Genomic DNA, 17,148 nt, shown 5'->3' on the forward strand with positions numbered 1-17,148 from the left:
TACGATTTCAAGAAGGAGCAGAAAGTAATTTAAGGATTAATGAAGCCATCGTAGTACGATTATTACAATCGTGGTACGATTTTGGGCGATCCAGATTTGCTTATTTAAGCTGAAGTCAGTCTCAAACAAAGGGGGGACGATTTTGGAGAGCTAAAGTGCGATTTTAACACCTGAAGACGGCTAGGAGGGCGATTTCATCATCCTTTTACCAATTCATGTATGTTTTGATTTCATTATTGATTATGCTATTTGTAAACTCAATTATGAGTAGCTAAATCTCTTAGAGATTAGATCCGAGATGAATCTTTGTAACCCTAATTGACACATGTTGCTGTGAAACTCTATTTTGTTTATGAATTCAATTCTAGTTTATTCAATTCAATTGTTCTTAATGCTTTTTATATCTTGATCACATATAACCTGATTTTGTGAGAACGAATGACCACTGACCATGGCTTTCGACTTAGACCTAATTGAATTGTTCTAATAAACAGGGTTAGTCTAGGAATAGATAATCGTTTGTTAGTGATAATAGGTAACGTTCGGTAATACCTTCAAGAATTATTAGATCACCTAAGGAATTAGGGGCTGTAGTTTAAGAAGAGGGTCCTAACTCAAGGGATTGATTAGGGCTATTTTGTTAATCATCGTAAATTAGAAGAGGATTCATAACCAATAGGTGCAGTAGACCAATTAGGGGAACTTAGAGGATTCGAAGGATCTGATCTCATCTCTCTTATTTTCTAACCAAATCTTTATTTTATGTTATTTAATTTTATGCAATCAAATCTACTGCCTAGGGGCAAACCAAAAATAACTTTTACGCATCCTAAATATTTTACCTTATTGCTGAATTGAGATTAACACAGTCCTCGTGGGATCGATATTTTTACTACTTCGATAGTATTTGGTGCACTTGCCAGAGATCTATCATCATTATTTCGTAGAAATCATCAAATGTCATAATTCAAAGACCAAAAGAAATTTGCAAAGGAAGTTTTTAAGAAGTTAAGAAGACATGTGTCATGCATGCAAAACTTGAGTTAATTTATTCTAATTTTTTTATAAAGTAAAGATTCACTCTTCACACAAAGTGCTTCATTTTCGTTCGGTATAATAGCCCACTACATACATGTTCGTCCACATAGGATAACATGTCTTACTATTTTATTCGAACGATCAATTTATGTAACTCATTCATTTCTTATTCAATCTACGACTTTTCTTTGCTCTTTTTATACATTTCAATGTTCTTATTGTTGCAATAATGATTTTTATAAAAGATTCACTCTTCACACAAAGTGCTTCATTTTCGTTCGGTATAATAGTCCACTACATACATGTTCGTCCACATAGGATAACATGTCTTACTATTTTATTCGAACGATCAATTTATGTAACTCATTCATTTCTTATTCAATCTACGACTTTTCTTTGCTCTTTTTATACATTTCAATGTTCTTATTGTTGCAATAATGATTTATTTGTCCATTTTTGTCCGTTCATATGCTCTTCTTCGACTGCAAGCAAAGACTTGAGACATTAAACCTATCAATTAAGAACATTTTAAGAGTCCGACTTAAGTCCTAAATTGACCTTAGAATATATTTGTTGGAGACTTATTTTTCGTGTCAACACTACTCAATGAAAAATATTCTTCCCTCTACGAGTTGATTAACGATTTAACATGTACTAATTGATTAGTTAACGATCGAGATTAGCTGCTTTCATTATCCTTAGAAGAAAAATGGAAACAACAAAGAGAAGTTGAACATGATTTAGCTGCTTTAATTCAATAGCATAACCTCTTTTTATTTGTTTATTGACAATGACACAAACAAGAAAATCACAATGATTTGAAACAAAAAGAAAGGGAAATCAAACATACTGTAAGTGATAAGTTCGATAAGTCAGGCTCACTTTCTTGACAAAACAACTTTGTTGGAACATTTGTCCAAATGATTAGAGGAACATGGGACCCATATCATGCTCCATTGCTCCTCATCTTTTTGGATTTTACCATTAATAATAATAATACTCTTTTTTTTTTTTTATGGAAATAATACTCTTGTTCGTACATGGCATGTTTATGCTTGCTATCCATGCATGCGACTGTACTAAAAGCTTGAACCCATTTATAAAAACTGATGATGATTCTGCACCCATCTTCCATAAACATTAACACATGAAAAATGGCCAACTGGCCATGTTCTAGGTAGGTGAAAGTTGTTACTTTTGACTCTGTGAGGTCTGGCTACACACATGATCGATTACAGGATTAATTTAGTCTTCTCTTAAAAAATATAATATAAATTATTTTTATTTTAGTTATGGAGCCTCATGTTTTAGTCCAGAGAGTGTAACATCTTATTTTGTAATTTGTGATTGTGTTTAGATTAACGGTGAGATCCACTTAATTATGGTGAGCCACTGTGATTTTGATAAAAAATAATAAAAAAATGCACGTTGAAGCTTCACTAAATTTCAATGTTATGTGATTTTTTGTTTCAAACTCTGCAATCTAAATATATAGAAAATGAAAATAAAATTAAGATAATTAAATGTGTTAAAATTATGTTAACCTTTTATTTGTTATAGTGGAGAGTAAAAAATTAAATAATTGAGTGTCAAAAATATTAATACAGAAATATTAACACTTCCCCAACACCCATAAGGGATATTTAAACTTTCTTTGCAAGTGGAAAAAATAATATTAACGCATAAATATTTACAAAATGGTTAAAAGAGAAGAAAAAAGGCTAATCATAGAGTACATCTTTTTTTGAAGAATAATCAATCATACAGTACATGTTATACAGTGATGAATGATGATCCTTTTCTTGCTAGAAAAAAGATATGATAAGTCTTTATTCCAGTCTATACCCCTTTTTCTTTTGTGCTTTCTTCCTTTCCTAACAACTTCATGAGCCTTTTGTATTTTCTATTTTTTTCGTCATTCTATTTTTTTGATATTAGAGTTGTTCCTTTATGCAAAAATAAAAAAATAAAAAATCACTATGTATATCCAAATAAATTTCTTCCAACTTTATAAGTCATTTTCTCCAGACGTACTCATAGTTTTTGTTTTCTGTCACTAATAGTTACAATTATTGATGATGCTACATACTTGAATTTAAATTTAATCTAAAATATTAGACCCAACAAAATATGTAGGAAAAGTAAGAACTTTATAAAAAATAGAGGCTTTTTTTAAAACAAAAAATAGAACAAAAGAATATTAACTGGTGTATCATTTTTAAATAGCGAGACTTTTTACTTGGTGACTGCACTTCAAATTTTTTTAGGCCTGTATATATATGGTTAAATCATTATTTTTTGTGAACCTGCATTACCAACTGGGCCTAGAGAAAAAATAACAAATATCTCTCAAACCCTAATTTTTTTTTAATGGCAAAATACTCCAAAGTAATACACCAAAATAAAATAAAAATACATCAAAACACCCAGCGAAAAATCAACAAGAGTCAATTTTCCATCACCACCAACGGAGATCAAAAAAGCAGTCGACAATGAATTGTTGCGTCAAACGATCAGATTCGTCCACCACTCAACTTCCGATGTGCCAGAGGAGCCACCAGAAAAACCTAAAAGAACTTGCGTCAAAAAAAAAAACTAGCTCCTAATTTTTTTTAATGAAACTTGAATTCGAGACTTTACTGGAAGAAAAAAAAAACCAAATTCTTTGTTCCTTAAAAAAAATAAGTGAGATCTCTAAATAAATTTAAGTAAGATACTATGAGCGATGACATGTTTAAATTTTTTTGTTTTGGTCCATATATGGTCAAGCATATAATGAGATGCACACAAACAAAAGCCGAAAGCATTATAGATAAATGTATTAGGTCCAACTTTCTTTTTGTCATTATTTGCTTGCCTTTTTGCGGTATGAATATCCATTTAGATGAAGGATAATTATTTTGGTTTTGGCCCATAAGTGAAGTAACCTTTTTCCTAATTAAAAACAAACACAATGCAATACCAAATCCCACTAAATCATATACTTTTGATCAATTTCTTTCGTTTAGTCTTTGTCTAGTTTATTATTTTAATTATTTGGTTAGTTTTCATCAACAACACTATTCTTAACAAATCAAAACCACTTCAAAATGTCATATACCAGCCTACAGGAATGAAATTGAAAAGGGCATTGGATTAGATATATATGGGAAATTTAATTGTTTCTCATTTTCACATTGCTACAAGGATATATACTAGTATTTTTTGTAAACTTTAGTATATGGTATATTAAGATTCCCTCTGATCCCAACCCATTTGGGGTTGACCTAGTGGTTGGCTTGAAATCTTGGAGTTTGCTCCTCTCAAGGTCTCAGGTTCGATTCTATCTGATTGCAATTTCGGTAGACTAAGTTCATATGGAGCTTTCTCTAGCTTTAAACGGGGCTCCGCAAGTGGCCGGTGGAATTGGTCCTCTCGAGTTTTAAAGAAAGTAAAAAATATTCCCTCTAATCCCAATGTGAAATCATTCCATATACACGTTTCTTGCTAGAGGGAATTAGCATGATGAATTCTTTTTCATCAAAAAGAAAAGGGTTGGAAAGAATGTGGAAAAGTAAAAGTTAGTAAAAAGAAAAAGTGGTATAAATACAATATCATGATTGATGTAGTGTGGTAGTGGAGAAGTTATAATAGTATAACCAGCTGACCATAAAATAATCAACTCAGTGGAGTGTAAGAAATGCAGTTAATTAAGGCTACTCCCATCCAAAATCCATGAATAAAAATATACTAAGAATAATTTTGTTGCAATGTTTTACTAATTAAAAAAATTTGCTCAATCTTGAGACATTTTATCAACAAAGAGAAAGTAGTAATTATTAGGGCACGCAACCTGCAATTAGTTGCTTATCTGCACTTAGTACATATGAATTATTCGGCCAGACACTTTGAACAAAAATAATGACTGTACATATTTGTATATATGAAGAACCAATCATGCTATTAAATTAACAAAAATTAGCGAGGAAAATTTAGAGAAGAAAACATGATATCCCTCTTTAATTTTGTCATTAAATTTTGCGATGAAGAAATTAATGAGGGATTTTAAATTTTCCGTCACAAATTTTACTTTTTCTAGTACATATCAAGTTATGGGGTGAGTTCTCTAGTGCTTTGATTAGTTTCCAAAACCAAAACAAAAAAGTGAAAGGGATAATGGAAAATAAAAGAAATAGAATAAAAAATGAGAATGTTATCTTGTTTGATATGAGAGAAAATGAAAGAAAAGAAATATAGATAGTATCTTATTGATTGGAGTACTATAATTTTTATTTTGATCAAGTAATTTAATGCATAAAATTTCACCTTTGAGTAAATTAAATGGGATGTCCGAAGTTCGAATTTCGATCCCTCTATATATTATGTAGCGTTCTTATCAACTGAGTTAAGTTCACGGGAACACACTAATTATTTTTCTTAAATACCCAACAAATGAAGAAAAATTAAATTTTGTTGCGTATATTGGATCTAGATGGAGTACACCATACCATTCAACTTTTTTGTATCAAATTGTTTGGGATCTCTCAGTCATGGTCATTAATTTGTTCACCAATGTTATGTCCATGGTTGTTTTACAAAACCAAATTTGGTTGCTTATACGTTATGAAGTTCATTCTTAAGACCAAAAAGTCACATCTGTTTCAACGTTAATGGATTGTTTGTTTCGTTGGATTAGAAGTACCAAGAACGTAGCAAGCACTAAATACGTTTTTCCATGGTGGGTGTCCTAATTTCTTCCTTTTTGACCCTAATCATTCAATTTGTCTACCAACTTTTCACAAGCTCTCAATATCAAAGTTCCCATTCCTTGGGATTTTGTGGGAAGGAAACTACATACACATTATCCCATGTGGTACAACTTTTGTACATTGCTATAAAATTTCGTTAAATTAATAAAAAAAAAATAGTAGTATAAAGTTTATTAACAATTGATATTATTTTACAAATGACCATGTTAACTAATGTCTCCGGTCATTAATTTTAAAAAAAAATTACATTAAAAAAATATTTTTATATTTTTCAATTTTTTTTACCATATTTGATTCCTTAATTAGTGTCCTAGAGATACTATTAACATTTTTCTTTTATAATTGTAATACAATTGAAAAAATGACTTGGTCATAATATTTATTACAAGTTGCAGAAAAAATGTAATTTAATTAAATTTAACAGTTATTATAGTACATTTATAAAGAATATTATTTTATCTAACATTTCACTTTCAAAAAAGATCAAATTAAATTATGAAATACAATCAATTGTCTTGTTCCACTATATTCCTTTCACTTTACAAATTCCAAACATAAAATATGACTTGTTCAATAACTTCAAAATTTTAACACGTAAGTCAAAGCTCATACGTGAAGCCATAATGCCGTATAGAGAATTTATTTTTAATTTATTCTTCACGATTAAAAATATAATCAATTTGTTCCTAAATTTTCCTTGTTTCGACTTTTAAGACTTTGGTGTATTATTCACCCAACTAAGCAAAATCAACACATCTCTTTCACCTTCTATATTTCCATGTTTTGAATTGAAAACTAGTTACAAACCCGTGCTTCGCACGGGGTGGATTGCTTTTTTCGGTTAATTTTGTTGGCAAACACATATTTGTTAATACGCTTAAAAGTAAACTGATTTCAAATATAGATATTACATGCATATAAATATAATAAACCATGATCCATAACATATCAAATCCTAGATAGGTCTACCATAAACCATGATCCACCCCCTACTTTCAATATGTAATATTTTGTTCTCATGAATGATTGCTTATAATGTTTATGCTTTTGGGAAAAATATTATATTGGATGGATAAACTGCGAAATAACAGATATTTATAGACTATAATAGATGAAGACGACTTGTCACGAGTAATAAATGGAAAATGGGAAACTATCAACCATGTTAACATAAAATTGTCTAAGTCATTTAACTTTAAATTGTAACCGAAATAACAAAATATTGCTTTTGCAGCATGCATTCATGAGATTATAGCTAAAACAACTTCATAATCGGAAAATTTCATTTACAAAAAACTTGCTAGTGGATGCGTACATGCTCAACCCACATCTTTGTTGGTGGATTCTCCAAGTCAAAAATCAATTTGTCATCTTTTTTCAAACCCCTATCGATGACAAATTTATGCCATTCACCACACATAGACTTTTCAGTATTCCTTCTTCCGGCAGTCCTTATTTTACATTTGTAAATCTTGTGAGTTTCGACATCTTCGAGTTTCATGCGAAGATACTTTCTTTTCAATATGCTCTTTGAGATGTGATTAGGGAAATGCTACAGAATATAATAGAAAAATTATAAAATTTAACATCATGCATAATTTTTCTAATAACACAACCTATTCTAACTTTGAGAATATGATTTGATTTGCAATATGTTATACCTAATGACCCAATTGAATTCAGAAATAGATGCCAGCAATTATTCCAAATACTAAAAGTATGAAATCATATTCCAAAATAAAATAGATATAGATTTTTAAGACGGGAATGACTGAAGCAAAAACAGTAATTGTGTTAGACCTTTAGCACCACCCAAAACTCAATCACCAAAATAATGAATTTGTTCTTCTCAACTATAATAGCAGAAACCAAAACAACATCTGTGTTAGAGCTTTAGCATAAAACAAAATTCAACAATCTTAATATACAGTATATAAGTCTAGTTATCTTGGTGCACATTTTGTTCGTCATCTCTATATTTTAATCATACACACATTTTTGCACAAAAGAGATTGAAACAAATTAAGTGGAGCTTAATTTCCCTATAACTTGATTTGCTAACCCTTGGAACGTGTACTAAAGCATTTTAAAATGATTAGAATTAGAGCGTCCAATATTTTATGAACAGTATGCCAAGTTTCATGTTGTCAATTTTAAATTGCTTCTATAACATGCAAGTGTATTCTAGTTCATGTCACGACTACATATCATAGCTCCACAACTCAATGTCTCTTGTGTTTTCATTATGTTGTGTCACGAGAGGATTCCGAGGGACCACCCACATTAGATAAGAGCAACCAGACAAATGAGATAGACACACAGTTATCTAAAACCTTAAGACGATGGGTTTAATCGCACTTATAAAGTGTTCAACCTACACTTTTTAAACCGATGTAGGACTTCTAACTCACACTTGATATACAATTGATTAACTTATATTAACCAATTAAAAGATTTTTTGTGTTGAGAAAAACCTATTAAAAGGTTAGTAAGCCTATTCCAAAGTTGTGATTATATGTGATAATTCATTACTACTAACATTTAAAAAATAAATAAGATCAACTCAATGATTGTTGAGAAGGGCTGAAACTCTGAGACTGAAACTAATAAACAACAATTGAAGTGGAACATAACAAATCCATTTATAGAACTAAACGTCAATCAGACACACAGATGAGATCTACCAATTACCAAAGAATCCAAGTCCAATCAAATTCTCCTAGAATACAATCAAACATTACAAATCAAAGGGTAAACAAAGCCTTACTTGAATATAATGTAATGCCATTTGACGTCAAAATTTACACATTTCTTGGCATACATTATCATCTTTAGTTCAAAGTAGTGTATCCTATAATTCTCAGATTTTTCATCATCATCGTTTTCCATGCTATCACCTTTGGAAGAGTCATTGTATTGTTCTTGAGGCATCCATAAATCTCCAAGAACTACAACAGAGTGACCAGTACCACTTGCAGCTGGAACTCTCCGCGTATGAAGTCGGTATTTCTGGAATAATAATCAAGAATCATATGTCAAACATTTAGTTCAAACTTGAACCAAAGCATGATGTAAAATTCATTAAAATGATCCTTACTTATCGATATTTTCCTTCACAATAAGAGAAACTGTGAAATTGGAGTTTTGCTATTTAGTGTGTTTTAAAAACGTACAAACAGAACGTTGAAAATACAAAATATAAACCGAGTTTTTTTCCTCTCATCACAATGATATTGGCAAAAACAAAGTTATAATGTAAGGTAAACTTTCCCATTCTTCTTTTCAACCTGAACAATGGTGACATTTCGCTTCGGATCACGCAACATTACGTAGTCGTCAAGGGCAACACCATACTCTTTGGCAAAACATGTTGGAATGGAAGCCTTGCCTTGTCCTAGCAAATTAGCAAATAATGTCACACTTCTTGTCTACATTAGCAGTGAAAATATAGTTTGGAATAAAAAGAAGAATGAACAATGAGTGATAAATTGGATTACTGCCTTGGTATCCAGCATACAAAGCAAAGCTATGAAACTGTTATAAGGCCAACTTTTGATAAATTTAAACCGATGGTGTCTATACAAAGTGTTTACCTATAAGCAGGCGATGAAACTATATGTAAAAATAACCCTGGAGCATACTAAAAAGAAACTACATTGTAACAAAATTGCAACCAAATGTCCACTGGATGAAATATATGGATTACTTAGGTGTGAAGAAATCAATGACACGCATATATAAACAAAGCAGTTATCAGTTCTACATGTCACGCCAAACACACATATGACACACATAATTGCTTCATTGAAAAATACATGAAAACTTCACATTCATATATGCTTGATCAAAACAAAGAATCTTCAAGTATAGACATTTTACCAATGCGATTTCAAATTCAACCATAAACCTAATGTTAGATAAAAAGGATTGAGGTTCTCAGTGGCAAAACATATTAACTTATAGATGTGAATTCATATTCAACCATATATGTCTTCAAATTCCAGATGTCTTTTCCAACAAAAGCAATATCATCACCAATATGCTGAGATGGTGGAAACACAAAGAGCATAGACAGATGAGTGCATAATGTGAAAATATACAAAAATTGGATATTCTGCACACAACAATAAAAGAAGACTATTTTTAGGGAACAAAACGATGAATCTTGTGTTTAACTCTAAATAAAAGAACCAGCATATTGTAAACGGAATGAGCTGGTAAAATGAAGTTATATAGTATTGTAAAAAAACACCATTAAAATCATTAAAGAGGCAAACCTAAGATCATCTACAAAGAAACAAAATGCAACGAAATAAACCAAAAAATAATAGAAGCTAACCTGGATATGTAAGTTGCCCTCATAACACAACCCACTCATATAATCTTGCAACCTGCAAAAATGAAATCAGGAAAATGAAGGAAGATAGCCAAAGCAAGACATTTTACAACCACATCTAAACTCATAAATATCACCTTTGAAATTTTACCATAGTTTCAACTTCTTCAGGTCATAATGTAGAGTCCACATCAGCACCAAAGGAAGATTCAACACTCTGTACACATGAACAATCAGACCTATTTGACTTGACAATAACTTCATGATTATTTTCACTCATGGCCTTTAAATGAGATTTGTTTCCCTTGATTCTTAATCCCTGAAAATTTGCAAGAGATCACTATTTAATGTAATAATAGACATTATAATTATTATATAAAAGATCTCCCTTCAATACAAACCTGAGTTTTTTTTCTTGGTGTAAGGCACTGCACTGTTTCCTGCAAAATACATAACCACTGAATTTCAAAATTTGTTCAATGGCATTGTTATGCAATAGCATTCCTACCTAAATACATAGGTGTATATCTATCTATTTTACTATACAAATAATACTATATATTTTTAAACATAAAGTGTTTTATTTTTTCAGATTTTCAGTATTAAATTTTCCCTCAAATTTGACAGAAAATGCCTTTTATGCACATAATACATAGTTTTCAGCAGTCTGACTCACATTCAAAATTGTCCCATGGTTTCACTTATTTAGTGGGATTGAAAGTGGAACAGCTGCATCTGAACTCGCATAGCTGGTCATACTAACTATGGCCTCTCTTTATAATGCTTCGGTTTCAGTTACTTCTTGCGCTTCAATGACATTGTGAATTTCGCCATAATCAGCTCCAAGGCATTTCAATATCATAAAACTCACAATCATGAAAAGTCCTTCAAAATGAAAAAGGTAAAAGTCACATAGATAAAAAAAATGTAACGTAGGAAACAAAGTTTTTATAAAACAATAATAGTTTATTTTAAGGTACCTAATAGAATTATGCAGGAAAAAACACGAGCCATAAAAGAAATTTCAACAAACCATGCATCATTATCATCATCATTTCCCTGTAATCAATTCATAGGAACCATAATGAATATACATTGAAAAAAATATACAATAAGATGATATGAATTATAGCAATAATTACTTAATCATACATTTTTTGGTGCTGTTAGTATCTTCATTTAAAAACCATAAGAAATTTGGAAAGGTTAATTCACAACAGAGCCAAGTCGTTTCTAGCTATCAATAAGGGCATGGTTTGGAATCATATACATTATTAATATTCTGCATAAATGTAAAAGCTAAGCTACTTCTAATTTCTCGAAAAAGATTGCAATTATTCAAATCAAATTTTAAGCATACCACTGAGAACCCTGTATAAAAATTTACCAATTCATCATAAGACCAACTTGTAATACTTCAGTCATATATACCAATTCATAATCTAGCTACAGAATATGGAGAAAGTACTCCAAATATAATTTATAGAGTTTACATTAATTTTTCCACCTAATGCATATAGTTTTACATAAACCAAATGACATGCACACACTGCGGGAAGAGATCCTAGAAGCTCTACCCGGAACAGGACTAAATATCATTTTAAAAGGGGATCAACCATATAAAAGGAGGACATGTAACATAAAAAATAGTAAAAATTGAGATTGACATTCTAGGCAAGAGAAGTAACCTCAAGCTTATTTGTAGAAATCTCTGATGAAGATGTTATTCCACAGATAACTATCGTCAATAAACTCAACTTCTGAGTCCAATTCAAAGCCTTCCATGCTCTCTGATGCTACAAAACATATTATATAGACTCCATCATCCTAAGATCATACATAATACCTCAGCTGTTTCCAAAGAACATACATAATACTTCAGCTGTTTCCCATTGTTTCAAAATTTCACTAAGTGCAATACTCATTACAATCCCTTATTCCCCCACAAAAATATCGAGACGATAGAATACTACCACGTGAATGTCGAATCTCTTAGATGCAGCATGTAATTGAGGTGCTAAAAATATATCCGCCTACAAATGATAATGAACGTGTTAGGTTATATATAACTATGACAGACAAAAATTCAGCGCAAAACTTCAGTTTGGTTAAAAAAAATCAATGTATAATTACACATTTCCATTTATGAATATCATGAGAACTTACTGTGAATAAAAAATAATAAATAAGCGTAAAATTTCTGAATTCTTTACAAAGAATAGTTTCAATAGCAGCTTGTAAGAACCCTCTTTAATAAAGGGCCAACCTTTGGTTTCCTTCATAAACCTGAAAAACAAATAAAATCAAAACTTTTTTTCAATGTAAAGCAAAACAATGGAAAAATCAAAACTTTTTTATTCAAAGTATTTGAAGAAAAGAAAACTAACACCAAGAAGCTCCTCAACAGTTTCTTTAACCCTCTTCATACCTACACAATAAAAATCACAGAATTAAATCAAACTTTACATGGTTAAAAGAGTTTACTTTTTAGGTTGAAATGGTTCAAAAACTTCCCTAGAATGAGTTGTAAACAGGCATGAAAATTTAAACTAACTAATACTTCATCAATTCAAAAGTATCATAATTTTAAGTTGATTTTTTTTTTTAAATTCTATTTAAAAGGTAACTTGCTTTAAACTAAGTAATACTTTAAGGTAATTTCAAAAACTTAAGATTAAAAAGATTAAATTTTTTTGTATTTGAGCATATATTCAAATCAGAATTCATTTTTATAAGAACAAAAGTAACAATAACGGCATTATATTCATAAAGTTAGAAAATCAATCATTTTTGCAGGCAAAACCTGAAAAGATATTGTTAGACTTTGTAAAGCCCCAAGAAAAATCTCAAACCATAGGTTGTTGAATTGACAGACTCATCGGGAGCAGTAAACTCTGCCACTGAAATGGACGAATCAACAGTATAAGACAAAGCACTACTACAAATAGAACACCCTGCATTGTGTCAAAAATTGCCAAAATGAAAGCATCCCTAAAGCAATCAGAACTAATCCACATCAACAAAAAATGACCATTGATGTTGTCCATACTGATAATGAAAAGGCTTTCTCAGTAGCTGCCAACTTCGGATTGACCTCTTTACCAAGTAGAGTTGTAAAGAAAGCACATATTTATGGATAATAGTTGTGTTAAAAATGACTTAAGAATTACCTCAGTTGGTTCAGAACAATCTAAAAAGTTTTATTTGAAGCCAAGAGAATCAATTATTGAATAACTTGTAAATCTTCAAGAGGGTGGAACATAAAGTCAGAATTTGGAAGTGATTTACCTCACTGAACATGAATTTTTATATATTAAAACTTAAGCGAGGTCTGCTCAAGAACATGAAATAAAGTCCATTGCACATATATTTTCAACCAAAATGAAAACCAAGTAACTTATTCTTTAAAAAATGTAAAATGAAGCAATAAAACAAAAACATGAGCACGCTGTTAAAATTGTTGAAGGGGTTTCTCAGTTTCTTACCACAACCTTGTGCTCAAAGTATAGTCCAGAATTTGAAACAATTAAATTCAACAATAAAACAAATAGCATGATATACCAGAATTTGAATCAACAAATGAATTCAACAATTTTTGACTAAATATAATCACACAGATATATATAAGATAGAAGAGAGATAAAATACCTAATTGTGTCGAAACTGTCAGTTGCGTTTCAGAGGAAAGAGCATGCACAGCCATAGTTGACAGTCACTAAAATGCAACCAGTCCCATATTGTTCTTCTCATGTTCTACGCAAAAAATATTAAAAACATACGTTGAAACTTAATCTCGTGTTCCTCTCATATGTTGAACGGAATGGAATGATTGTTATTTATAATACTATGATGTACTAATTAGTTGGAAACCATATCATTTTCTTCTCATACTGATTTGGACAAACATATATATTTCGTACTGAAACTTCAATAAATGCAGGAAATAACCCTTGAATCAAAATTACAGATTATGATGCTAAGTAGGGATAGAGATTGGGATGAGTTTTAAGAATCTATTTCAGTAAATTATAATTTTCTCTCATATATAGTTATAGGTGTATGACAGAAATAAAATATGAAAGCTTGGCAAAGAAGTTTCAAATGATCTGCAAACCTTAGAGAAAGCCAACCCTTTCAGCTTTTTACACCGACGATCAGCATTGTCCAAAGTGAGGATTTCATCAGGTTTAAAATTTTTGAGAAAATTCACAGTGATATCATCCTCAACATATCCTGAAATTGTCAAATTCACACACATCACAGCAATTACGGGAACTATTTTCCCCTGTGTCTGTTTTCTTTTCAGGCTGAAGCAAAGTTACAGAAAAAGGTTCTTCCAAAAAGAAAGTCTGGAACGGAGATTAACAAACATTTCAATCAGTTGAAACATCGACTGTTAAACTTAAGCGCTTAATTATATCTGGAAATTCAAACGGTAGAAAATGCCTACTAATTCCAAGTGCTTGGAAGTTGCAAACACAATTGCATTGAAAAATCACACATATCATGATATATCAACAGATGTAAATTAATTACAGTTCCTGATGCATAATTAGTACATCACAGAAAATTACCTTGCATAATGAAAATTTTCACGCAGCTTAAACACTTATTATTTCCTGAAATTCAAACCGCACAAAATGTCTTATATTTCAAAGTTTCATATATAGCACTTCATAAAAGACCATCCATTAGAGATATCCTTCTAATCCAGAACTTGTAAAGGGTGAATCAGAAGTGAATTACCTTCTGCAGAATTTGGCAGATGCAGGGCTGTTGTATTTGGGTCACCTTCATATGGTTTCAGCTATCCGCCTGACCAGCTTATACGGACCATAAAAACGCTTGGCAAGCTTCTGGATCAGATGCCAAAATTAAATACGGCCGCAGCAAGACAAAAACTCCAATATAAAGAACAAATAACCATACCTACAACAACTTGTATTCCAACTTAAGCTTCTGCAAAACAAATTAATTGACAGCTTATTGCTTCTAAAGACTTCAATTTTAACCCAAACACTAAAACATCAATTCAAACATACCCCACAACAACTTAACTGCTACTTTCTAAACAATCTGATAACAATAGTTCAAAACTATACAAATTGAGAAATTTTATTTCACATATTGAGACATTACCTCAAACACTTGGTGAGCGCCTCTCCCAACCCATTTATTTTTTACATCAATTCACTTTTTACATCAAACAAAAGTCATAACTGATAACTTATAAAGCAAAAATCTGAAATAAATAATTTATTTAAATAAAATCACATGATTGAGAACATAACAATTACCAGCTTTGAACAATGCATTCCCTTCTTCCTTCTTCTTTCCATCTGCATCAATCTTCTCTTAAAATAAAACCCTTAAAATAATAAGAACAACTTTCTCAAAACATGCAACCAGAATCAATGTTGAATAAAAAAGAAAAAAACAATTTCACAAATTCATCCCACAAACAGCTTATGGTTTCTAGCTTTTCATCCCAAACAGTACAACAACAATTTCACAAATTGATTTCAATAACAGGACCATAAAATGGGGAAGAAATCATAAAAGAAACAATAAATACAAAATCACTAAACAACAAACCCAGAAACTTCAATTTGGAACCCTAATCACCGTCTGACTGAATTTTTTTTTTTCAAAAATCAAAACCTTTAACATACAATCTCATATCCAAAGCAAGAATAGAACAGAAAATAAAAAAAAATACAGTTGATCATGATTTTAGATTCATCAGAGATAAGGAAATTACCTTCAATGAAGAAGAACCAATGAGACAGAAATCAACAAACAATAAACCAAACCCACAAAATCAAACCCTTAAAATCATAAAAAAAAAAAACTTTTTGGAGACATGCATGCAATTAGACTGATGAAATTTGATGGAAAAGAAAGAAGAGAGGGTGAGGCCGTGTTTGAGAAGAGAGAAGGAGAAGGAGATGAAATTTGATGCAATTAGTCCACCCTTCTTTCTCTGTTCCTGTTTCCTCCCGTTCCCGTTTCTCTCGTCCCCCTTCTTTTGTTTTTTTTTTTCTTTTCACATATATATAGGCAAGGGGAGTCCATTTACTAATTGACGAAAATGCCCTTATTAAGGGCAAAAGGGTAATTTCCACGGACATTGATTTTCATATTTGGTTCAGTAGATTCAAGTATAGGTCAGTGTCTCAAAAGGGTAGGTGGTCACCATTCAAAACTATCTCTTCGTAGATACATAAGAGAAGTAAAATGGGTAGAAATATAGCACAGTTTAATAATGATACATTGAAGCTGTAAATAGATTTTACTTTTATGACTACTTTTGTTTCATATTATCGTTATATCAAAAGTAAAAAAAACATATTTCATTATATTTTTTAAGAAGCCGAAGAAATTATATTAAAAATAAGGTGGATATTAAGTTAAGTACAAAATGTGTCTAACAAAGAATATAAAAAAAAAAAAAAGAAGGTCTACGAACGATATTACATGGTGGAATAATCAAGCATGAAAATCATAAAAAGAATTACGCTTGTACACCTTAAGTTACGACCAAGAATAAAGTTTTACCTGGTCTACAATCTGAGTAATAGAAAACTCTTTGTTTTAAAATAGAAAGTTTCGCTTCTTTCACATAATCTAAACATAAGCTAGTCATATTATTATTTTTTTTTTTGTGGTGGCCGGGTTTGAACCCCGGACCTTGTATATATTATGCCTTGTCCTTACCAACTGAGCTATGCTCACGAGGACAGCTAGTCATATTATTTGAAAACATACACAAATATCCTTCTTAAAAAATGAAATCCCCAAAAATGGGAAGCATGTGATGCAATATCATAAGGAAGCACACTAAATACCCCGAACCACTGCAAAATAGAAGAGCAAATATTCCAACAACAAAAAAAAGTACACTCCAAGAACAAGTGATTAACTGATTCCTCCTGTCTGAACCTAGCCGAGCATAACAGCCACCCCGGTTGAAGAATTCTACGCCGAGCCAAATTATCCTTAGTTGTTAATCTTTTTTTCTTCTTC

The 17,148-nt window shown here is 31.0% G+C and overlaps 1 protein-coding gene across 50 annotated transcripts; it reads right to left on the bottom strand.

Moving 5' to 3' along the window:
- Positions 1-6,951: 6,951 nt before the first annotated feature.
- On the bottom strand, positions 6,952-16,154 carry LOC146954143 (uncharacterized). 50 transcript variants are annotated; one of them, XM_085714528.1, is made up of 20 exons: positions 15,884-16,149; positions 15,420-15,490; positions 15,052-15,081; positions 14,869-14,978; positions 14,697-14,741; positions 14,237-14,355; positions 13,771-13,875; positions 12,926-13,076; positions 12,510-12,550; positions 12,289-12,408; positions 12,096-12,155; positions 11,811-11,918; positions 11,103-11,181; positions 10,799-11,007; positions 10,524-10,562; positions 10,260-10,441; positions 10,126-10,177; positions 9,074-9,180; positions 8,554-8,795; positions 6,952-7,338 (listed from the first exon to the last, which is right to left on the bottom strand). In XM_085714528.1, the coding sequence occupies exons 18-20, from the start codon at positions 9,110-9,112 to the stop codon at positions 7,305-7,307; spliced, it is 315 nt and encodes a 104-aa protein (XP_085570654.1). In that variant the 5' UTR covers positions 9,113-9,180; positions 10,126-10,177; positions 10,260-10,441; positions 10,524-10,562; positions 10,799-11,007; positions 11,103-11,181; positions 11,811-11,918; positions 12,096-12,155; positions 12,289-12,408; positions 12,510-12,550; positions 12,926-13,076; positions 13,771-13,875; positions 14,237-14,355; positions 14,697-14,741; positions 14,869-14,978; positions 15,052-15,081; positions 15,420-15,490; positions 15,884-16,149; the 3' UTR covers positions 6,952-7,304. The 50 variants fall into 50 exon arrangements, 41 of the variants coding, with proteins under 41 accessions (XP_085570654.1, XP_085570637.1, XP_085570628.1 ...); XR_015012011.1 differs by lacking the exon at positions 12,926-13,076; XM_085714511.1 differs by having other exon boundaries at positions 10,274-10,441; positions 11,811-12,155.
- Between the last annotated feature and the right edge of the window lie 994 nt (positions 16,155-17,148).

Source organism: Medicago sativa, chromosome 1 (assembly GCF_051527215.1).
Source record: "Medicago sativa cultivar Bolivia chromosome 1, Bolivia_mono, whole genome shotgun sequence".
Lineage (NCBI taxonomy): Eukaryota > Viridiplantae > Streptophyta > Magnoliopsida > Fabales > Fabaceae > Medicago > Medicago sativa.